A 25,504-nucleotide genomic window follows, 5' to 3' on the forward strand; every position below is an offset into this window, starting at 1 on the left:
TGGTTTACACAAGTAAATCACTGGCACTGGTTTATTACATTTGAAGGATGTCAAAAACAATGACGGATAAAATGTGTGAATTAGAGTGAAACTGTGAATCGTGACACCTAACCTTGGGTCATTCTTCTTTTTTTAATTGTATTTAGTTTTTCTTCTACCTTGTCTACTTGTCTTTACCATTTGGAACGACAACTTATATTGACTCATTTATAAGTGATTAGCTTGGAGCTTTTATTGGCAAATAGGCTTTGAAGGCCAGATCACAAGCTTCTCCACTTGTTAGATAGACAAATAATTGAATGTCTTACAGTTCAAATAGTCCTAGCCACAGATAGGAGCAGTGTTGGTAACAGTCAGGGTCGTATTCCCTTCATAATCTCCATGAGGAAATACAGATACACAAAACCTTGGGTCTAGAACAAGACAACCAGCTGGGTGTGCTTATGTCTAATGCATACATATCAGCAAAGTTAAACACACCCTTGAAATGTCAGAGCAACACAAAGCATGGCTTGCGACTCTATATGCAAACAGGCGTCACATATTTAACGTTTCCAAATGTTTGTGCTGATATCTGGTAATTCAGGTCAGACGAGCTGCGGTGCTTACCAAACCCGAAGACTCCTTACCAAAAACACCTTGCTCTAAGGAAAAGAGTTGTGGTTAAGCTTCTGATCGCAGCCAATATGACACAGCGAGTGTGAATTCAAAACCTTTGGTAAGCCGTGTCATTTTTCAATCGCATGCGATAATTAATGACATACTTGTTGCAATGCATTCTGATGATCTTGAAAGAGTTAGCTTGAACTTGGGTTGGGCTGTGTAGATTACTATGCAGTAATGATTGGAATTAGATTCCTTCTTATTCATTTGTATGAATTTTTACAAGTTATACACAAGTTGCACTTTATTAGATAAAGACATAGGAATTGAAAGGTCCCCTATTAAACTGTTTTTCATCAATATATTATAGGTCTCAGATATATACAAACATGTCTCTGAAGTGTTTGGCTCTAAATACCAAACAGAGCATTGTAGCATCCCATAATCCCCTCTGTTTCAGCCCTGTTTCAAAAGTGCTGATTCTCTGTCTGTTACTTTAGATGAAAATAACTGAAACAGAGGGGATTATGGGATGCTACAATGCTCTGTTTGGTATTTAGNAGTTTCAGGAAAAAAGATTAGCTCACTTTTTGTCCTGATCCATTCATATAAAAACCTGTCTGAAAATGAGCTGATCAGATTTTGGCCACTTTATGACGTCATAACGTTTTTTTGGCTTGTGTAACCATTAGCCAATCACCAACCAAGGTAACACCCCCCACCTTATCACCTGAATCTCTACCTAGAGCAACATGGTGTTCTTTTTAACCAAATATCTCTCAGAGGGGCGTGGGGAGTGGCTCCTTATTTTNAAGGACCACTCCACGCCCTCTGAGAGATATGATGTTAAAAAGAACACCATGTTGCTCTAGGTAGAGATTCAGGTGATAAGGTGGGGGGTGTTACCTTGGTTGGTGATTGGCTAATGGTTACACAAGCCAAAAAAACGTTATGACGTCATAAAGTGGCCAAAATCTGATCAGCTCAGGTTTTTATATGAATGGATCAGGACAAAAAGTGAGCTAATCTTTTTTCCTGAAACTTTCATAATCTCTTTACACAGAGGAGACACGACGTGTTGATGTATAAAAGACATGAAAAAGTGGATTTTGCATAATAGGTCACCTTTAAAGCAAATAGCATGGTGAGTGTTTTTTTTCAAATGTCTTACAATTTCTCTTACAAATTTCAGAAATCATGTATTTTCCTCATATATAACCACTTTAATCTCAGAGAATATCCAAGTTTTTTTCCCGTTTTGTACACATTTAATCTTGGAAAGGTTTTTTCTCCGATTAACACCCTGCTTCTTCGTTTCTGTAATATTCTTTTAAGTTACAAACAATGGCTCTATATCATCATACAATATGCCATTGTGTGATATAAACGAAACCTAAGTAAAAGAGAGATAACATTTAATCACTTAAAGGTCCCATGTCAGGGCCATTTCTACTTATCATATTTCCATTGTTGAGGTCTACTAGAATAGATTTAAATGGTGCAATTATCCAAACTCACATTGTTTCTCATACAGCATCTCTGTATAGTATGTGTATTCACTCTCTGTCCTACATGGCTTGTTGGAGCTCCTGCCCCCCCCTCCCTGTGAGCCCGAGTGTGCTCTGATTGGTCGGGACGTTGCGAGGCTCGTTGCTGCAAGGAGCGGACAGATTTCCGGGTCGGCGATACAGCGAGAACAAGCGAAACTCATCCCGAGCACACACCCGAACCGAACTGAGCTCACAGCCGAAGTAAAAACAATAAGTGTGGCTTGATATTGAGTAAGAAAAAGGTTTATAACGCTGTGAGAATGGGTCTGCGGAGAGCATTTCTCCGCGATCCCAACTCGTCTATTACCAGTGTTCAGGGAGCTCTATGAAGTCAATGGGGACTCCCTGTTAGTTAGCCAAGGGATCCTGGTGTGTGAGGTGCTCCGCGGATTGGTCCATTTGTTGTTGATTTGGGCGTTCACACGTCACAGAACCCAGGAAGCAAACAATGGAAAATGAGAAATCTCCAACGAGGCGTTCTGGGGCAGCAGGTATTTTCTGTGTTAGAGTTTTACTCACTACAGTACAGGGTGTACTTTGAGGGTTTTTGACTCTGCAGACCGTTTACATGCATAAAAACCTTCATAACACACAAGGGGACGGGTAATAACCGGAAAAGCATGACACGGGACCTTTAATGTCTATAAAGACACAACAGGGTGATCCACCATACTCTCATCATATCTTCACATGTCCAGTGCCCCATGAACGACATGCAAGTCCACTCCAAGGTACACACAGAAGTTGCAAAGGGGGCCCCTGCTGTCCTAGTCCATTGTCGGGGGGGGGCGGCAGGCATGCTTGGACACATCAGCCGAGGATCAGATTGCTTTTGTTGGGCTGGTCCCAGGTCCACGCTGCTCTCGAGGACTTCAAAGGGCCATGTCAGTGCGCGTTAGGGAAGATGAGAAGCGGTACGAGCGCAAGTCAGCAGAGTGTGATCAGCAGGGGCCACGGGGCACCCTCAGGACGACACCATGTTGTCTTAGCAGGCGAGGGAGTCACGCAGGACTGACAAAACACCCAAGCACTGGAGCTGAGATGAGGCGGAGAGATGGCCAACAAAGGCGTACAGGACAAGAGAGCGGTAGGATAGACAGGTGGAGATTTAGATGGAGACACTATTATAGACTACTGGATTGATGCTGTCCATTAGGAGAACAGAGGGAGGCTGTTCCAATGTGAGACGGAGCCAATGTTATCTCCTGGTACCGGGCCAGGTGGAATGAATGTATGCACAACATGCAGTCTTTTTGATAAGAGCTACAATAGGACAGAGGTGAAGCAGGGTTGGGGAGGATAGTGGGGGTCAGGAGTCACCACACAGGAGGCAAAACATCCTCCGCAATACTCACAAAAATCACATCCCCTGGTGTCGCTGCAGCAAGCATCCTCTCCCCGCTCCAAACACAACTCTTTTCCCTGCACAACGAGTGTGCAACGGAAGATTGCTGCTGAAAAAACGTTTGAATTGTAATGTCTGTGGGGACTGTCTGTTATCTTGTAGAGTGTTTACACAGTGTGTACATGAACAACAAGGGGGAAAAGGTGGAAGATATGTTTGCACGATATTTTTTATATGATTTTGGTTGAGTGGAAGCCTATGACTAAACCACTTGTTGACGTTTATATTTTTGTGTTAATTAAAGAGAATATGAACTTAAAAACAAACTGAATGTGCTCAAAAATGAAAAACAGGGTCATTATTCTTCAAAATTCTTATTCTTGACATTCTGGAGGTTTGTCACCACACAGCAACATAGCAAACACTTGGGATTTTTTTCCCCTTGTTATTCATCACAGTCTTGACAAGTAAAAAAAAATCAAATTCTTGTGTGCAGACTGCAGGTATGGAGGCTGCTACGAGTGTGTGTTTGGTGTTTCAGGTGACGATGCCTCGTGTGCAGAGAAAGAGGTGTTTTATCGACAGGTGTGACTCCTGACCCTGCCTCTGTCTGCCTCTGTCAACACATCGGGCCTCATGTTTTGACTCGGGCATGGAGAGACACGCCGGGCCACCACAGGCTTTGTCTGCTCACCTGGATACAATAACCACTCCGCTGAACAGCAACAGTACACACACTAACCGGTTTTGACTATTCAGTCTTTTTGTTTGACAAGTTAAAAGCCATAGAAAATGAGGTGAATGAACATAAAGCATGTAGATATGTTCTTCTCCCTTCAGCAGATATGGCCCACTGACACAGTGGGGACGTCTTTCCATGAGTAATGAGGAGGGGACTAATCGTAAACTACTTGTTGATGTTCAGCAGGAAGTTGTGCGCTGGAGATGATGTCAAATCCCAAACATCTATTGGCAATTTTCCAATGAGTTCCATTAATTCATTTGCTGGACAGTGAGGTTAATCTTTAATACAATGATAACATTCCTGGCAAACCTCCTGGAAGATACACACACACGCACACACGCACACGCACACGCACACGCACACACTCTTACTTCCATTCAACCGGCAGATGATTCCAGATGTTTCCTAAACGGATGAAAGGCAGGGAAGCTCCTCACAAGCCTGCATTAGACTCAACTAAGAGTTTGGAAGCCGACCAGCTGGAACCACCCAGGCCTCCATACTGTTTCCTCCTCGCCGGCCCCTCCCAGACGCAGACCCATAGTTGTGATTTATCTCCCCAGGATGTGTAAGGCGCGTGGGGAGGACGCTGGGGCAGACATCCCTGTCGTTAAATGCAAATCCCCTTGATAAGAGACGGTCCAGTGAAAGAATAGAATAAATAAACAAAAGCAGAAAGAGAAACCCTATCTTAGAGAATATAGATGTACTCTTTTCAACACATTTGTTTATGTATCGGAACAGTAGGCTGCTTCTGGATGAAAATGTGTCTCATTATGGGGTTTTAGATTGGCACCAAGGGATTATTAAACTACTCCATTGGACTTTTCTTTCGTCACAGATCACTGAACTACCTTGTGGAAATATCAGGATGTTATTAAATCTGTCACTCCAACGCTGCCGAGCTTGTGGCCCCTACCTCGGCCTAAACGCAATCGAATACAAACAGGAGCTTACTGTATCTAGGCTGCAGCCACAAGCTCAGGTGCGCGAGCCACCCAAGTCTTTCTCTATTATATCTGATTCATGAAACATCACTGAAAGCCACAAAACTCTCAAAATGTCACTGAGAGTCAAAAGTGGGTGTGTTTTTCACCTGAATGGAAAGATTGTAGCAATTACGGTGTTACCTCGGCACGTACAATGGGCCCATTGTGCGACGTACAACTCCCCAGGCTGCTGGTGGATCTGAGGCTTGGCGAGAAGAGAGCGGGACGGGGTGGAGGTGCAGAGCGAGCCCACCGCTGAATCGATGGCTTTGTTTGCAGACATATCCTCGGATTTTGATCATAGGGTTGGAATCGCTGGGGCTCAAAGCTGCTTAGATTTGCTTGTAGTATGTGCTGCACATTGTCAGACACGTGTAGGCATGTTTTATCTTTCTATGAATATCTTTGACATCTTATCGGTTTCCAAATCCATCTGGACTTAGTTTTAGGCACACGACATACATTTCAACATTTTAAACAGTTAAAAAAGTTGTGTAGGTTGTGCATACAGTATGTGTGGTATGTTTTTGATCACATGTAGCAATACCGATGATGATTTCCAGCCATGATTTTGAGTTTTGTAGCTCTGAAAAGGACGCTGTTCACTCAGCACTCTGCTCGTGCCTCCTTTGTGAGGGAATGTATATGTGTGAGTGTGTTTTCTGTGCGCACGCCTGTGGCTGTGTCACCTGCTGCCACTCTTTCAGATGGCTGTGATTCACCTGCATAGTCACATGTGTCCTGTGTTTCAACAGGTGTCAGGTATCACAATAGGATGAACTTTACATGAGGGCACATTCGGTTAAGGGACACACAAACAGCAGTCTGTCTCGTTAATGGAGTGTTCTCTACACGTTCATGTTAACTTGAATACATAGTAATAATTTAGCTTTTTTCCCTCATCTGTGACTACATATTTTAAGGGTTATGATACTTGCTGTTGAGGTCATATCTGACACCAGAAGATGATGGCCAGTGAAATGCCATCAGTGTAGCGTCTATCATTCATTCACATTTAAAACGTTTTGTTTTTGGCTGTGAGGGTATCTGATTTGTTGCTACATTGTGTCTGCATGTTGCGTATATATGACCCTGGGAGTGTCAGTGGAGTGTGCCAGCCTTGAGGATATGGGTGGATCACGTGTGCGTGTATGTGTGTACGTGTGTCGTACACACATAAACCGGCCGGACAACTTGCTGATTCAACCCTGCAGTACTGAAGGTGTGTGTTTGTGTGTGTCAGACGCTGCTGAGCTACTTAGGGGGGCTTAGCCCAGCGGGCAGAGAGTGGAGTACAGTGCTGCTCGACACAAAGCACAATAATAAGATCACAGAGCACAGCCTCCATGCCCAGCTCCCATGATCCCTCAGCTGATCTCGCAGCTGATCTGGCCTCCATGTTCCACTCAGTCAGCACATCAGCTTCTTTCAACCTCATCCAGGTGACCACATTTCAAGACTTGCTTTGCATTCTGTTCCAACTGCTTAAACCCTTAAATAATCTCCTGATGTGGACGTGGCCTTTCAGCAAAATCAGTCAGCCCAGTAAACCTCTTTTTGCCAAACGCTTATTTAAATGTGTTCCTCATTACCAGTCTCATTCTAGTTAGTGACTTTTGCACATGTCAGAAGAGAAATTGTTCACAAGAAGCCATTTTCCATCAGAGCTCTCTGGATACCTGCTTGAGTCAAAATGGCACTTTGTGTCCTCTGTTGGCGGGCTGTCTGACATAACCTCAGGATGAAGGCAGGAAGATACAGACCGAACAGGTTATGTGTGTGTTGTTCTAGTCTCAGCATGTCCGCATTGTTTTTGTTATGAGACCACAACACAAAGAACAGATCGTACTATTAAGCAATGACTTGGCGCTGAGCTCTGCAGTACTTTTTTCATTTTCATCTTCCTCTTTAGATCCCTTAATTTACAGTGTACCAATAACCACATGATGAAGAAATGTGGTCGTTTTATACCCTGGGAAAAAAAGCATGCTTACTATTAAGTCAAAATAGAAGCTTGAACTAATGTTTCCCAGTATGTCTGCTTAGCGTGTATTATAGTTTCATTCTGTTTAGTTTTGTAAGTGACATTTCCCTTAAGACTTTTCAGCTTTGCAAGTGGAGAGTTAGTTATGAAACATCTGCACTTCTACTCAGAAAGACACACTTTAAATAAGGCCTAATTCAATATTCTGCACATTAAGTCTGCTCAGAGCTGACATATGTTGATTTACGGTAACAGAGAACATACTATTATGACTGTATGTGAAGAGGAAACAGCTCTGACATCCTGGAAACTTTCTAACTGCAATTTCAACATGCAAATTTGAGAATAATTAAATTAAAGAATAATTATGAAGTCAAACGGAACCAGGTTTATCTTGGGAAATATACTACAATACAAACAGCGAAGTCAGCCAATTGCTAACATTTGATTTAATCATTTAAATGTATTTATTTAAAAAGTCTGTCTTTACTTTGAGCAGTTGGATCGCCATTCGTAGGCTCAATAAAATATCTAACTTCACCGCAGTGGAGCAGATCTTGTTGAAAATAAGACACAAGGTTCCAGGATGTTCTTTGCAGCGGCATCAAGCTCAATAAACTGCAGGAACTCCTGATTTGAATAACCTGAAATCCTCAGGGGAGAGTGTTTGTGTTTGTTAGTAACCCCAAACATGAACTCCTCTTGTCTTCCTCAGTGACCCTTATGTGGTTTTTCTTTGACCCCTACTTTCCCTGTGAACCTGCCTCTGCCCGTCACCTGTGACCACAGCTGTCACCAGCTTGTGAATCAGCAGATGAAGTGAGTATTGCCGTCAGAGCTAACCACACCACCGACCAAACTCTGGGTTTTCCGAAATTCATCTCTGGTTAGAGGCAGAATGAAATCCATTCAGAGAGATGCCACAGGATCTTAAAGAGCCCTCTGTATCAGCGCTCTAAGAACCGTAACACCGGGTCAGAATTTCCATAAAGAGCCGTCGTGTTTTGTTTATCCTTTGACTGATTGTTGAAGTGTAAATAGTTGTTTGGGTTGTTTCTCCAGGCAAAAAACCATGTGCTAACATACAACTCTGCATGTGGATGAACACAATAGACCAACTGTTCTTCTCTCTTGCATTGCCTTTTCTTATTATCTCGCTGTGTAAACACATGAGCTTGTAATGTGAATTAATGTGCTTGTTGGCTGGCTGTGTCCGCTTTGCAGCATTAGAAGAAATACGATTATGAGGTAAATGCAATTTAAGTAAAGAAAAGTACTCATTATACACAGGGGCCACTTTCACAGAGCTTTACATAGCATTTTATTGCATTAACAGAAAAGCAGCATTTCTATGTTAATACTGGTGAAGGTTGATGAATTTAAGAATTTCTGATGATTCTGATATGTTTTAGGCTGTAAAAGATTATCTAGCTCGATCTATCAATCTATTGAGTCCTAAAAGTATTTTCTGCTTAAAGTAGTGAAAGAAAATACCTGTATTGTTGTATTATTTAAAAAGTGTCACCTTATTTGTGTTCATTCACAAAACCAGTCAACCAGTTGAAATCCTATCACGACTCAGATGGCAGATAGCTTTCACTTTTTAACAAATATAAGACTGTTATAACTCAATATTCATGCTGCAGTGTATGCAGTATCTACAATACTCTTTTAGACAAGACAAATCTAGTGCAGTAAAAAACAAACCATAATTATTTGCAGCAGAAGTGTATCCACATACTAACTGTAGCACTTTTCACTTAAACCAAGGGGAGGAAAGCTAGGCGATATCTTCTAAAAAATCTTCTCCTCAAAGTCTAAAGACTAAGAAACACAATGTTAACCATCAGTCAAAAAATGCCCAGGGAGTCTGACTCAGCCTCATCTGCGCTGGCAGATTACTGCATCTCTGATTAAACACAGGCGCCATCTCCTGCGATGTTGAAACTCCATAAAAATCTGTTTTGCTTTCTCCTTCAGAGACACAGAGATCGGCACGGCCTATAAGGAATCAATATTATTTAAATAGGCACATGTTTGAATGTTCTCCTGCAGTGTTGCACAGGAATGATGCCAGAGTCTTTGGACAGATAGAAGGAGCTCCCTGTGTGAGCCAGAGAACTTTGGCATTCACAAAAGAAGGCGCTCTTGCCCCTCCGCCCCCACAGTCTCTGAGTCTATCATGGCTGTCACCCAGCATCAGGGAGTCTAATGGCTGAGGCTTTTTGTGTACAGCATCATGGACTGATAGAGTGAATCCAAGAATGGGTGTAGGCCCAACCATCAAGGAAGCTCTCATGTCACAGAGCCATGAAGAAAACGGAGGGACGTGGGCCAGAGCTTTTTCTCCGCAGGAAGCCATGAGAATTAGATCAGTGTGTCTAATCTGGATAGCGGAAGTCGTCCTGGAGAAAGGGCGCACAACAGCTTTTTCTTAGTGAGTCAGGTTTTACCTTCAATACTGCTCCCTGTCTTCCTCTTAACATTTGGTCGCTGATTGGCCTCAAACCACCTGGATCTGCAGGCCTAATCCATATCTGATCTCTGTGAAATTCAAAGGCAAAGCAGAGTTAAGTTCACTTTTATTATGTTGCTTTCATAAGAGATGCCCACCTGCCCTGTCAGAATGAGCCCTGACCTAAATTCCTCTGAGCTCTCGGCGCTGTTGTTCCTCAGGTTTCTGTGTGCTGCTGAGAGACAGGGATATGAAGGAGCTGATAGCAGGGTGTTGGAAACAGCTTGAAGGCATCAAGGGCTAATTCAGCATGGACTTCTTGAGCATGTCGCTGAGCTGAGGCCTCTGCAACATCTAATCTCCTCTGCAAACCCTCACATGGCCTGCTATAGATACACAAGCAACAAAGCCATGATATGTTCTGGCTTCTTCCACTATGGCGTCACTTTTCTCTGTATTTCAATGTGTTTTTTCCACATACATCACCATTAGAGCTGCAACAAAAGACAGGCTTTGTCTTCACTGGCTTACAACAACTTCAGGGAATTTTTTGCGAGATGCGCCAGTTGCTGCATACTTCACTTCCTCCCACATATTTTCACACTTACTTGTTGCATGGACTTCACTACTAGCAATACAACACTGGGGGCTGATGATGGAGACACTGTGGGCTGCACAGCTGGAATGTACACTATGCTTATTAGCATGTTGTTTAAGCAAGGTGTTAGAAGAGATACACACACCATGTCTGTCTTTAGATAAGGAAGACACTTCAAAATGACACGGTTCCTGTTTACTAGGAGAAATGCTCATGCAGGTTTGAGTTGCAGCTGCAATTCTGAAAGTCTGGAAAGCAGCCAGAGAGGGATGATGACAGGCAGACGGCCTCTCGATGATATCAGCTTCTGCCTTTGCATACCACAAGATATTGGACATGCTTGTGTGACTGCACTTCGTAGTTTATCTGGCCAAGATATAGACTTAAAGAAACAGGTTGAGGCTGGCTCTGAAGAAGAGCAGCGGTTAAAGTCTTCATGAAAATGGTTCTGAGGGAACACAGTTTGATATTTGAGGTAAAGGTTGTTGAAAATTAACTCAAGGCAAGCTTTCAGTCACAACCGCCAAAGCTCTCAGCTAAATGGACCAATAACCTGTATATTTTAAAACCCAGAGGAGAAAGTGCAAACAATGGGTTTGTTCAGAATCCGCTGTTTAACGAAAAAAATACTCTGCTATTGTTTAATCATTGACATGCCTGGTTTCTTGTTTTCCAACAGTGACAAGTAAAAGAAAGAGGGGACAGTGAAGACACACACACAAGTTTACACATGCAAACACACATAAAAAACGCATCCTGTCAGCCGCCTAATTTACTTTATGACTGCTTTTTCACCTGGAGGCTAGCCCCGGGCATAAAAGTGAGTCACACTCAGCAAGAGTTTGGGACAACAAGCCTGACAAAAAAAACAATCCTACCCTTCCCCCCATCAAACTTCAGGAGCCTCCCCCTCCCTGCCTCCCTAAACTCCACTATACCTGGCTACGTAGCACATGTTTACCTCCTAATCCTCTAATAATTCAAACTGCACCTCGCTGCTTTTCTGTTGAACGTCATGGTTTCTGTGCTAACTTTCAATCTATGCCTGGAACACACGGTAGGATTCACTGTCTGTTTCTAAGACTCTTGCAATCTGTCATCGATTTGTTTTCTTTCCCGCCCTTGTGCCCAACTCTCCACTCCCACCAAGAGTGAATCTTCTGACAGGTGCAGGGTGAGAGTTAAACCTGCTTCCTTTAAGCTGCAGTGCAAGAGAAAATAACAAACACCAACAGCAAGTGATCAAGCAACTGGAATAACAAGAACATAACAAACACTCTCTTCTGGGAAGACTTTAATTACTATTACTCAGTAGTAGAGATTAAGTCGATAAAAGACAGTCATGCTAACCAGACTTTAGGGCTGCAACTACATATTAGAGTATCAAGGACTTCTTTTATTTTTTGGTTAAATGTGTAATCTATAATATGTCTGAACAGAAAAATGTCCATCACAATTCCCCGGGGCCACAGATAATAGTTATTAAAGTCTTGTTTTGTCTGGCTGAAATTTCAAAGGCCAAACTATTCCTTACCAACCATGTTCTAAAACAAGATAAAGACAGAAAACCTTCCTATCTAGTGACCTTAAAAAAGGGTTTTTATTCATTTATTTGTATAAAAATAGTAAAAGGTCAATATTAGCATGTAGCATACTACTTAAGAGAGTACAACACTGATTTAGCATTGCACTTTAACATTGACGATTTTAAGATGAACGGTTTAAAAAAAATTAAGTAGCAAAAATCGATGCAGAAGACACTAAATATCGTTTTTATAACACCTTCTCTCATTCTTTGGCAAAATATGGCACCTCCTTTACCCACAATGCAACTTAACATCCAAAAGTTCAGTCAAACTTTATGGTTTGTTTGGCTAGTAGCAGCTAATATTGCATTGATTTGCTAGCCTCAAGCAGCCATGAGTAGCTAGCTCCATTCTTCCAGATTTTTTATTTATTTGTAGTCTTCTGCCCAAACAGACAATGACCCAAGCGACATCACTGGAGCCAAGTAATCAGATCCCACTGAGCTTCCTCTGGATTAACAAAAGCCTTTATACAATTTATTTATCACAAATACAGTCAGAGTCGACAAGCCTTTGATATGTAAAATGTGTGAAATTCCCCTTTAACCTTATACTTTAACAAGGATTCAGAAAACAAATTGCGTAATTCTAATGAACTAATTGAGAAATCCTTACAGGTGTAGCTCTGGTGTAACAGTGCAGGTGCAATCGTGACGGCTCCTCAGACATCTTGTTCGGACACGTCTGGCTCTGTTACTTCATCGAGAGGTATAACTGCCAGACAGCCTGTACAACAAGGACTACAGAAACCAGACACACTTTTCATCAACTGACAAAAATACACATAACATTACAAAGTTGCTCAATGGGAAGTCTGACATTTCTTGGAGTTTTATCAATTTGATCAAAAAGAGATATTCCTTAGTCAAATTTAAAACTTTTTCGCACCCTCATCTTAGGTTTGTGGGATGCTTTGGTGACATGTTGCCCAGGCTGAGACTTGCCCCCTGCATGTCAGGTCAGTAATGCAAACATGTAGATCAAAAACAAGCCACAACCAATCCAAAGTCCTACGAAACCAGAGAGAAAATGTAGCAGTTACAAACTGCTCTGGATTTCCTCGTTGGACCAGTTTCTATGCCATACACAAATAAAACATCTTGTTTCCTGAGAAACCCTAGCCCAGGATACATGAGCGATGAGTAGTTGATGTTTACAGATGCCCCCAGTGGTTAACAGACCCACAAGTCTGTGCAGCTCTTTTCTAACTTGGTAACAAGGCTGAATTATAAAGCTCAGTAGTGTTATCTTGTGTGTCATAAAGTTATGGATCAATGGCAAAGTATAAATAATTATTCATATTTTCATTTCATATTCTATTATGACTCTTTGCAAGATGTGATTTTACAGATTTTCAAAGGTTGAAGGACTATTCTGGCATATCCTTGTGTTTTTTTATACATGCTTTTAATAATGGAAATAACGCTGTTTACTTAAAGGTGAATAAGTGCCAATTTTTGTTTCCTCAAAAAAAATCCATTGAACAACTACATTCTTGAGTTTTATGCTCACTTCAGGTGCTGCGGGAACTTTCAAAACTTGTTGTCAAGTGGATTATGTCAACACAGCTCAGTAAAGAAAAAAAAAGAGCTTTGGCAGTTTCTATCAGAATTGAAATGCTCAAATGTAACTAAATTAATGCAAGAATGCCAGAAAATGTATTTTAGCCTTTTTTCTCAAATCTACTTAATCAATAATAATAAAGAATCACACACTTAAGACCAGCTTTTTGCATGTATGAGGAAATGATGTGATTACATTTACTTATCATCCTGGAATAACAATAAGAGACAATTAACATACAATTCACACATAATGTGTAAATAGCTGTAAATATAACAATCATTGTTGGAGGGTTTCACATAATATGTTTAACGAATACAATTCTTTAAAAAAACGAAGTAGTTCTAATTGAATTTTGACCAATAGCTGAGTAACTCAGTTGTGTTGGTTTCAAAGGTTTCAAATCAAAACCGTAAACCAATTTGTTTTACATGCAATGCACAAGTGTCCTTTTATTTTGAAAGACTAGGAAATCGGAGTCTCTGCTGAGCCCCTGAAGGCAGCACAGTGATAAAGTGCTTTGGATGGGGTGTGACGTGGAGAGCAGTCAGGTCTGCAGGAACAGAGTCGGAGTTAAACTCACTCCACAGTTTTTACGGAGGGCTGTCCGGGACTGGGCTTTACGGACCGAATTTGAATACGCGCCGTTACTCACCTGAAACTTCCTGAGAATCACAGGAAATAACCGGGGAGCAGCACCGAGCGGACCGGGGCACATGGAAACGCTATGTAGCTGGAAATACGGCGGTGGACTTCATCACAGTTTCGCTCGAGAAGAGGCGAAGTTAGCTGCGAGATAAACATGCTCACCCCGATACTGGCCTCCCTGCTGCTGCCTCTTCTCCTTCTCTGTCGGATTTCTTTCTGCCAGTATTCAAGCGACCAGTGCAGCTGGAAGGGCAGGTGAGGTTTACCCCGTTGTTTTTTAAATGTAAAATGTGGATAAAAATGATTCTGAAAGTAAGTGAGCTGCAGCGACTTGAGGCGACTGTGGCCGAAACTCAGACTCCGAGCGCGGCGATCTGAAATCAGGCAGCGGAGTAAAACGAGAATAAGTCTTACATTAAAACAGGTTAGGAATATCAAATAAATGTCTTGCCTAAATAAATAATCTGTTATTGTTTTGTGATGTTAGTGGGAATGAGAACGGGCATACGACAGTTTCGCAGACGGGCAGGATTTATTGGTATGCTGAATTTATGAATGACTGACACATTTAATTGATCAAAATATGACTCACCAATAAAAATGCGTTGAGGCCTATTATTAGGGACTTGCTCGTATAAAAAAGTATGCACAATTAATACAATATAGGCCTATAATTAAACCTACGTAAGTACATACTTAGATTTAAAGGTTTAACCGCCCCCCCAACAAAAATAATACTGATATATTTACAGGATTACATGCACAAATCTCCGCAGAACCGTTTTAAGCATTTCGTTTTTTAACAGTTTCTAAAACCTCAGGCAGCACACTGGAAAATGTTTCCTCCATCAAACATCTGCTGAACTCTCTTTTTGCACTTGAGAGGCTGTGCTTCAAATAGTGTGGTTTTGTTTTTCATCCTCCACTCAGGAGGGGTAGGAGATATTCAGCACTTTGAGCCCAAACCAATAATCTGTTGTTCATTAGTGAGACTCTTGACTAATCTCCTTTAATTGGATGCAGAAGTGATGAAGTTAGAAAGGACTTAATTAGAGGCGTGCTGAGGAGAGCCTGGTTATGAGGCTTCAGCTGCATGTGTTCAGCATATGCCATGGGTTACTTTAGATCTATGGCAAATTTGAATTTCAGCATCTCATTTTCAGGAAGCTGGGCGTTTCTCCCCCAAAGTCAAAACCACTAGCTTGGCATGCACATGCTGGTGGACTGCTGATGGCTTCCTGCCTCTGGCTCTGCCACAGAATGACTGACAGACAGGAGTTTTCGAACCCTGACCAGGCATTAAGTTCTGGAGGGAGTCATTTGGTCATGCTGGCGCCAGAGTCCGAAGTGCTGCCCGGACAAGTCTCTTCCAGTCTCTTTGGTGGCTTGAAAGCAAGGGGAGGTTTGGTGCGTGACCTGCATTTGCACTTGCATGCAGCAGGCCCGGCTACTGTTGCTGTCGCTGTCTGCCCAGAAGCCCCTGTGTCCCTCCATTCATCCATTTCTGCTTCCAAACTCTTCCCCAAGGCAGCTTGCCAGTGGTGCGTTTTGCCAAAGCTCGGGGAGGATAATGTGGTATGGGGGGAGTGTGTGTGAGCTGAGGTCATTTTGGCTGCTGCGGCTCGTGACTGGTCATGCAGCCAGTCTTTCGCACAGGCAGCCATTAATGCTTCAGGAGGCGTTTAGTATAATACCCCTACAGTGTGTCAGAGGCCCTTCACCTTGGTCAGGTATCTCGGGCTGTAAATGACCAAACCATTATTTTCCGATCACTGAATAATCTGTTGACGATGAATGAAAGCAGGAATGCACAGTATTTTTTGTCAATATTACATTTTCCGATATTTTTGACCCACAACTAATTCTTGCAGTTTTCCGATAGTTATATCCAAACATAACAAATCAACATAACATGCATAAAAACACAACATACAGAAGTAACTCATTCACTGGGCCAATAAGGAACAACCTAAACTATGTCCACATGCAAAACATGCCCTTTTATCTTTTACCTAACATATCAGCCGGTCATTTTGGAGGAAATGTTCGGTTGTGGCTGATGCCAATATTACCTTTTTTTTTTTAAAGCCTCTTCCTGCTAATATTAGTGACTTGTGAATAACATCCTGAATCCCTAATTAAAAAAAAAAAAATAAAAAAAATCTCCACATCAAAAGGTTCCACATTGCCGGGTTTTGTGTAATTGTACACTTTCAGAAATTCGAAACAATCCCTGCCACTTTGATTCTCGAGTGGTCGATGTCTGCTGACGTCTTTCCTTCTCTTTACTTGCAGTGGTCTGACCCATGAAAGCCACGCCAGGGATGTGGAGCAGGTGTACCTCCGTTGCTCCCAAGGCTCTCTGGAGTGGCTCTATCCCACAGGGGCCATCATCGTCAACCTGCGGCCCAACACAGTCTCCCCCGCCGCAGCCCGCCTCTCCGTCTGCATCAAACCCTCTGCAGACTCCGGCGGCACCAACATCTACCTGGACCGCAACGGCAAGCTGCGGTTACTGCTGCGTGAACAGGACCATGCTCAGGGCAAGGTGCAGTGCTTCAGTATCCAGGAGGGGGCGCTCTTTATCGAGGCCGTCCCGCACTTGGACATCAGCCGTCGCATCACAGAGTTCCAGTACGAGCTGGTCAGCGACAGGCTGGGACCAGATGCACAGTCACTGGAAGGTAAGACACATTTCCATCCTGGTGCTTTACGGCTCGATGCTAACCTGTCGGTCATTGTATTTCATTTGAGAAGCCATTATAAAGATCTGCAGGCTTTTGAATCATTCCCTCTGTGTCTGGTTCTCTTTGTGCTTTGTCCCTGTGGTGTGTGCACTAAATGCAGCCATCTACTGGTGGAAACTGTTATTAAGTTAGACGCTAATAGTAGGAAACTCAACATTTGTTCCAGCAGACTGCTAATACTGAAGCCAAAGTCCATTTCTCTGGTCACATTGTCTGTACATTTTGGTTTTAAGGGAATGTATTTCTTGTCGGAATCAAATGCCGGCTATAAGTATCAAGACATCAAAAAACTGAAGCTTTTTAAGTCTCTATGGTACTTTTCCAGGACGAAAAAATCCATTCATGCTTGATTTGACTTGGCTCTTAGCTGTAATAGATTTTGTCTTTTTTGTGTGTGTGGAGAGGCACAGCCAAACAGGGGGCCTCCATTGAAAAACAACCGTGTATTTTCACGCTGCGTACCTGCCAAACCTGCACAGTATCAAGCCGCGCAACTGTGTTCTTTTCCACCTCAAACAAAATAAGAGCAGTATTGGGCCCACATCTGTTTTCACGGGCTCTCTGGGTTCACACATCCTGCGTCATTATCTGGCGCAGCACAGAGAGGGGGTTAAATGCAGAGAGCAGTGAGCGTGGGGTTGTTTTGGCCACATTAGTGCAGTATAATCTGTGTGTGTGATGTGGCCTCAGATCGCATCGGGATGATTCACAAAGACAGTGGTCTCGTGTCATCTGAAGCCTGGGCTGGTGGATTGATTGCAGCTTTGCTTCTTCTCATCTCCTTCTCTCTCCCGTCTCTTCCCTCTTCTCTCCGACCCGCTGTGCTGGGATTGAGTTGCTCACCGTCAACTTGGAATGCATTTCTCCAACCAGATGTTTGGAGGAGCTTCTAGGAGCATATAGGCTTATTTTCCCCCCCCCCACTCCCTTCTTCTCTTGCCGTCACTCCCTCAGCCTCCCTTTCAGATCACTTAACTCATATTTGTTTTCCGTCTTTGTTTCACTATTTCCTACCTCTCTTTTAATGTATTGCTCGTCCATTTATCATTCTAGTATTTTCCTTCTCATTCCTCTCCCCTTCATATATCTTTCCTCTCTCTTCCTGAACGTTTGAAGTGGTTCACGTCTGTGCCGAATGGTATTAGCGAGTTGTGCTCCATTACAGTGGAATGCATGGGGGCCCAGATGTTTTAGGGACACTACATCGTGCCTCTCCTCCCCTCCTCTACCACTCATCCCTCTCAGCTCCTGTGAAGTGGTTCTGATCAGAGCGGCGCTGCATGTGCATGGGCCAGAGAGGGATGCTGACTCGGCTCTCAGCCCATTCCTGTGGTTCTGTTTCATGTCTGACATGTGAGCCCTGCTCGCCTCTGGTTTGGTGGAAAGAAAAAACACGGCTGGGTTTAGCGCTGGGCTCTGGGCCTTTCTAATGCTAAGGCCGCACGCAGGCTCACTTCAAAGGGCCTTTGCACTCGGCTCTGGGCGAGGTCGGCCGCTCTGAAGTCTCCCGGCTTTCCAGCTGTTCTTAAGCCGTCCGAGCTTGTGGCTGTTTGACCTCCGACCTCTCTGGTGATGCGGCAGAGCCTCGTGTTGCTACACAAGCTGACCTAAGACATGTTCACCCCTCACCCCTATACTCTCAAGCCAGCTAAAAATAAGGCTCCAGCGCCTACAGATGACAGAGGGCACTCATCTCTGTTTTTGGACTTAATTAAGTAATAGTCTACAGATTTACTCTCCACATTTCTAAATGAGAAACATTTCACACCAGACTATGTAAGCTAGGGGGGTTTCCAGTGCACCAAATCCACCTGAGTTAACTGCTTTAATCATTATTTTTCTAATTTAATGGATGAACACCCACTGACCCAACCTCTGCACATTGCTGACTCGACACCCCTCCCTCTGCTCCCCACCTGCCCCTCTCTGCCGCAAAAGAAAACCACAGCAGATCTAGGACTAATAAAGACGTTCTATCCCGGCCAGCCGCAGGACCACCTGAGTCAACTAATCATTGGTTGTCTGCTCTCATTTAGGGCCCTTTCTCCTGCTATAAAACAGTCTGGAGGCGGGCCGGCTGAGCTGCTGCTCTGCGGGGGAAATGTAGCCCGGGGCAGACTTCTACATTTCTCTCCAATTCTCTTTTTTGACAAATCTTTTGCCCTTCAGTTATGAGAGTATACCCTTTGATTGCCATCTTCTATTGTTTAATACCAGGCATTGTGGGGATCTGCCCACTATTAAGTGATTTTCACTTTTAAAGCTCTTCAAATCTCTACTTGATGTTGTAGTTGAGAAAGTGCTCACTGTTTCAGTCCCAGCAGGTCTGCTGAAGTGCTAACAGAGCTCAGGTCAGCAACTTAGCCTTTCCTCGTGTTTGTGCTCCCCTAAACTTCTCATCTGGTCCTTGTTTGTCACGGAGCGTCGAGGGGCTACTCTTGTGGCGGGGAAGCTGACCGAACGCCCCCCACAAGCATAAAACCCCTCAGCAGTGTTTATGTGGATAAACTTTTTGTTGAGCAGCATGCCCAGTTCTGTTTGGTGTTAAAACAAGGAGCTCATGACAGCTGAATTCTGCTCTGCCGACTTTGTAAATAAATAATCATCTGTAGGGACGGAAATGACTGTGACCCTAGTTGTTAGTGTGTGACTTTGTGTTTGTTAGGTAAACACAGGCAGTGTTCAAAATGGCAGATACTATCCAGTATAATGTAAATAATGTTCAGCCACCCTAAAATGAATTGTGGCTCTATAGACTGTTCAATGGTGGACAAAAAATTATGAAGCATTGGATCAAATAAATGGGAATGATGGCAAGTGATCTACAGATAAGAGGAACACTTATTCTAAAATATTTAAAACTTTTAATACTGGAAAAATAAAATAAAGTGAAGAGGATTTTGTGACCTTTTTATTTTATCACCTTTTGTGATACAGATTTCATTCAGAGTGTAGCTCAGACCGGTTGTCATGTGATGTAGATGCATTTAGCTTGGCTTTACTTCAGTTTGAACAGTCTGCTGGTCATGTCAAACTTGAGCGTAATTTAGTAGGAAGTAGTATGCAGTGGCTCAGTCAGTACAGTGTTTCCCACATCATTTGATTTATCAAGACAAGCCAAAGGCCCCCTAACCTATTCGGGTGGCCCACGCATCCCCCCCCCCCCCTCAAATAACAAAATACATTTGAGTTCATGGCTACTGGAGCAGACAACGTTCTTGTTGCTCTGTGTTGCGTTGTTAATGAGTGAGACACACCGGAGTTGAGGATCTGTGGGGTTTATTCTCCCAAAAATATAATTTACAATTTACACCAATTTTTTTTTATATATTATCCGCCACAAATTAATCGATGTATGGGAAACACTGCAATAGGGGCTTGGACTGTGAGCCGTAGGGTCGCCGGTTCAAGTCCCCGACCAGACATAAATATGGAGTGGTGGACTGCTACTTGGAGAGGTTCCAGTCACCTCCTGCCCTCTGCCGTGGTGCCCTTGAGCAAGGCACCGGACACCCCCTTCCCCCCTCAATCCCATTGCTCCCCGGCCTCTGTGAACTAACTGCCAACTGCTCCTTGTACTAAGACTCCTGGAGTCCTGTACTAGGATGGGTTAAAAGCAGAGAACAAAATGTCGCTGTGTGCTCCGCATGTGACCATTTAAAGAGGGTTTCATCCCTCCGATTCTATCTATTTGTACTTATTGAGTTTAAAGTGGAACTTTCATGCTATATTTGAATAATATATTGTAGGGCCATTTCTATACAAAAAATTTCTGAAGTTTTTTTTTTCAAAATACCAAACAGATCATGCATTTTAGCCATGCCTCATTTCGCTCTATTTGCTCAAACAGGGCTGATTCTGTGGCAAATGAGCTGCAGCTGACCACGCCCCCCTGCAAAGGAGGAGGGCGAGGCAGAGTGTCATGTTACCATGACGTTACCATGCTGTTACCATGCCACGGCAACCTCTCATTCCCCTGATAGGTGGAGAGTAGCCCATATAGGCGGAGCTCCTCGTTTCTGACGTCAGAGATATTTCAAATCTGGATCAGTCTGTATCAGATCCGTTGCAGCCCCGTTTTTAGAGATTTGGGTACGGAGGAAAAGAGAGAGGGTTGTGTTTTCTGACACTTGGTGAGTTCCCTGACACACCGGGGACACATTCATGTACAAAAGTGCATTTTGCATGATAGGTCCCCTTTAAGTAGAAAGTGGTGGACCTGTTAAATATTATGTGGACTGAATTTTCCTGTTTCAGTTTGTAGTGCTTTACCAAACTCATCCACTTTCTCTCTTTGTGTCCCTTCAGAACCCTGTCATCCCTGCAGCGACACTGAGGTGCTCCTCGCAGTCTGCACCAATGACTTTGGTAAGTTAAAACCCAGTTTGGGAGAATAATAGTCTTCCTGTTTCTATCTTATGAGAACACCATATTGTGTAGCATGAAATAAAACCTGTACCTAAATCCTGTGTTCCTGCTTGGTGTTCTCAGTGGGCCGGGGCAGCATCAGGAGGGTGGAGCAGGAAGAGGAGCACTCGACAGTCGCTGTGGAGATCAGCCGCCTCTACAGACAGAAGATCCACGTCTTTGCATCTGGGGGTGTGAGGGTGAGGAGGTGGACTGGCAGCATCAAGATGCCCCCGCAGTGTGGGGTGAGGGCTGGGGAGGGGGAGTTCCTCTTCACCGGGACTGTGAGGTTTGGGGAAGCCTGGATGGGTTGCGCCCCACGCTACAAAGACTTCTTGCGGTTGTATAACGAGGCAGAGCAGCAGGGGACCAACCCCTGTCATGTGGAGACGGACTGAGGGGTTTACCTGCCCACTCTTGGAAAAATGACATGTCCTCAACTGTGTGGTGGGGGGGGGGGAGAAAGAGCAGAACCAAGCGTTCATGCTAAGGAGAGAGAGAGGCCGACAGACTGGCCCGGAGCCTCTCTCTTCTCCTGCTGTCATGTGACTCTTCGGAGACAAAGACTGGAGCTTCTGAATGTTGCCAAGCAGCATGCTGGATGAACTCCCTCTGAAAAGTCAAACGTGATGCAACAAGGAATGTGTCCGGACTGCCTTTCTCGCAGACAAAGGAACTCCCAGGATTTAAATGTAGCAAACCCTCATTTGGTTTTTATTTGTATAAAATGTGAATGAACATTGTATATTTTGGAGCTCTGTGTGCTTTGTAAAATAGCTTGATGTACAGTTTTGAAGTTATTTCTTATGACAGAAATGTATAAAGTAAAAGCCTTTTTATTTTGTTTAAAATATGATCCCCAATTTTAATGCCTGAACTCGTGGTGTTTTTTTTTTCAGGCCGTACAATTAAAGAAAAAAACCCTAAAAAAGCAAAAACGTTTTTTTGCCTTTTGAGAATAAACGTTTTTATTCCCTGGATGTGTGTTAATGTCTGTTGTTTATATGTTAAATAAATAATTTACAAAATCTGCACTGGGCAAATTTAAACTTTAGCAGGTCATTGTTTTTTAGGATTTGACTTTGAGGGATTTAAAGAGGGTTCTCTCTGGACTGTTGGTAACTCGTGGACCTTTTTTGACGGTTTAGTCCAAACAATCAATTTATTTAGAAAATAATATGCAGATGAACTAATGCAGGATACGGCTAGCTTTAGCCTTAATTTAGCTTGTGCTATAAACCCTTAATTTCAGCCTCATATGGAAATGGTGGGTCATTTCATATCAGATGAAATACTCTCAGTAGTGCGAACAGGTTATTTTCCCCCCTGTTCTGTTGGAATAATAACACACTCATATGATGTGCATTAGGCCCTGCTCCGAGGTTCACCTCAGCCTTTAGCCGGGGACCGTCTGCCAGGGGTAGAGATTGATATCAGAGAGTTGGAGTGGATTCCTCTGCGTTGGTTCCTGTGGTGATGGGGGTGGCCGTGTGTCAAGGTCAATGTGAAAGGCCTCTTTGTTCCAGCGCAGCAGTCTGGTATGAGAGAGAGGACTGAAGACAGACCTGAATACAGCCCTGTGACTGGGCACGCAGCGGAAAGCAGCACTCTCCAACCACACTGCACATTTTGATTGGCATGTACAGTCGTGCTCAGGTTCCCTGTTTAAATGAAGACTTTAATATCCACATCACCTGGAATCTAACAAGGAACAGAGCAGGTTATTTTAGCGCTGAGCTGTGCTGCCGTAACAGTAGATGCAACCTGTGAGCCAGGCCCGTTAAGATGACATCCATTTCATGGCCAGGTCCCTCTTTGTCTGCCTTTTCACTTAAAACGGAAATGCACCTCGAATGTCTTTCAATAGTCAAAAGTTGCCCCACATAGACAATTGCTTCTCCAGACAGCTCTGTGTATTGAATGTCTGAATTCCAGCTGAAAGCCAGCGGTCCCTGAATTGCTCACTGGGAAATGCAAACAGAGTTTCTATGGAAACGATGACTTTCTATGAACCTTCTCACTCTGGCTTTGAGACCAGGAGCCGAGGAGGAAGAGGAGGTCAGCGGGCATTACTTGGCTGGTGGTTTTCACTGGTCGGGCTGTCCTGGTTGTCAGAGCTCTCTTCCTCCGTCCTCTCCGGCCAGTAAACCTGTTTGACACCAGGCTGGTCTTCAGGTGATTCCTATGCAAAATAATCAATATATGCATCACTGTTCAAAGTGACCTACTGAGCTGTAGTGTACTCCCATGATGCCGTGCAATTTAGTTCTTTACTTTCCCTGGGGAAGTATCTACTAGCTCTCATAAGGATTTATTTTCACTTGAGCTACTTTTAATGAATGTGATTTATCGACCACTGCATCTACAGGATGCAACTCTTTTGGGGGAAAAAATCATTTGTTCCAGCTTTTCAAGTTCAAGAATGTGCATGACATTTGAGGAGCTGTCCATGAGTTGTAAAAGAAAAAAGCAGCACAAAAAAGATGCAACTGTTCCTTCTTTTCTAATGTCTAGCTATTGTCACTAATACTGCACTTGCTTTCTCGAGGCTTGATAAGCCGACCATGGGCAAACAAATCAAAGATAAAAGGCATTTTTAGAGAATGTTTCTGAACACCATTTCATGAGATTTTCTTCTAAAGAATGTGTTTCTAGTTTCACTGGGAGTAGTTCATTTGAAATTCTGACTAATCTGTCAAAAATGCACATGCAATCGCTTGCCATTTTAAGGGCGAGGTCAGATTTCATTGTAATACTAGTTGAGAAGGACCAGTTTATAACAGACATGAATATGTGGGGCCTTTGTGTCGTCAGTGTGATTCAGCCAGAAGTCACTGCATGGTCATCTCGTGGGTGGAATTAAAAGAGAAAGAAAAAAAAGTACTGTTGAAAACAGTGACGGCGAAGGGCACAGTGACTTGGCAGAAAGAAGGGCAGTCGAGTTAAAGAGCAGGAGGTCTCCAGTAGTGAGAAGGGGCCTTCGAGCGTAGTGTAGTGGCTAATATTTTATGCCTCTTTGGGAAGTGCTGGAATGTGGGGAATGTGTTGACTTCACACACACGCGTGCACAGTTCTGTGAGCGCTGCTGCCTTGATTAGCTGGAATCAATAGAGTCTCTGTGGTGTTTCTGTGTGTATGAGTGTGTGTGAGTGTGTATGCCGGCACTGTGCGCGTGGCCCTAACCCCAGCACACATAAACACACCGCCTCAGCAGCGAGATAGCCGCCACCCACACTGAGCCACGACTCTCTCTGCAGCTGCAGTCCTAACACCTCAAATCTGACATAATGCTGCCCTGACACTTCTGTTAGCAGGTCTCACAGGTTTATATTTCAGATGTAATCTGACTTTCTCATCTCAATAATATTGTGGAATATTACTCTTTTACTATAATAGTATTTGTTTTGTTAAACAACCACCCTCTTCAAAAGATTGCAAGTTCCTAGGGCCTGCATGGCTCCAGCTCAATATCCTCTTAATACGACAGATTAGGAAGATCTTGCCAAGGGTTTTATGTTTTCAGCAGTTATTTTCCCTGGGTCAAAATGAAAAACCCACAAACAGCTTTCCTGCTAATGCTATATTACTCTAAAGTTAAACCACATAATAGCCCCTACAATTCTTGTGAATGTTTACTTGATTTCAAACAATATGTCTCAAAAGTGGCTAAACTGATTTTTACAGTTCAATTGGTGATTGAAACATCCACATCCCTTCATTCTTTTGCAAAGAGAGCCTTATCCAATCTCTCATTGTTAGGAACCTTGACTCAATAGTATGAGGACTCAAATGCACAACCCAGAGACAAAAAAGGTTTGAAGAAAATAATCTTTACTTGAAAAAACAAAATGTCAAAAGTAAAGCGCTCACATGGAGGAAAAAAGGCAAATCAAACTTCGCCCGCATAACAAGGGTACTATGAATCCTAAAACTGTAAAATAATATGGTTAATTTTGTACAACAATTAGCAGTTAGCTATGTTGATATACCCAGGCTCAGCAATGCTTTAAGCTAAATGTCAACATAAGCATGCTAACTTGCTAACAAGGACAAATTGTGCTTTGCAGGTAATCTCATCATGTTCACCATATGAGTTGAGCCTGATAGCATGGTTGCATTTGCTTTTTAACACCAAAAACAGAGAATCAGTTTTGTAGGCTATTGATAATCAACCATACCATTTATGATGTCTTTCCCTAAAATATAAAAATGTAAATATAAAAATGTTAAAACATGTTTATGCTTAAGTATCTCAAAAATAATTTAAATACGTTGTAAAAAAAT

At 43.1% G+C, this 25,504-nt stretch overlaps 1 protein-coding gene across 1 annotated transcript; it reads left to right on the top strand.

Moving 5' to 3' along the window:
* Positions 1–13,944: 13,944 nt before the first annotated feature.
* Positions 13,945–22,198, top strand: metrnla (meteorin like, glial cell differentiation regulator a). The gene is made up of 4 exons (XM_010788330.1): positions 13,945–14,321; positions 16,362–16,750; positions 21,122–21,181; positions 21,305–22,198. The coding sequence occupies exons 1-4, from the start codon at positions 14,221–14,223 to the stop codon at positions 21,616–21,618; spliced, it is 864 nt and encodes a 287-aa protein (XP_010786632.1). The 5' UTR covers positions 13,945–14,220; the 3' UTR covers positions 21,619–22,198.
* Positions 22,199–25,504: the final 3,306 nt, after the last annotated feature.

The sequence above is a fragment of the Notothenia coriiceps genome, unplaced genomic scaffold, assembly GCF_000735185.1.
Source record: "Notothenia coriiceps isolate Sejong01 unplaced genomic scaffold, NC01 NC01_scaffold00031847, whole genome shotgun sequence".
In the NCBI taxonomy this organism is placed as follows: Eukaryota; Metazoa; Chordata; class Actinopteri; order Perciformes; family Nototheniidae; genus Notothenia; species Notothenia coriiceps.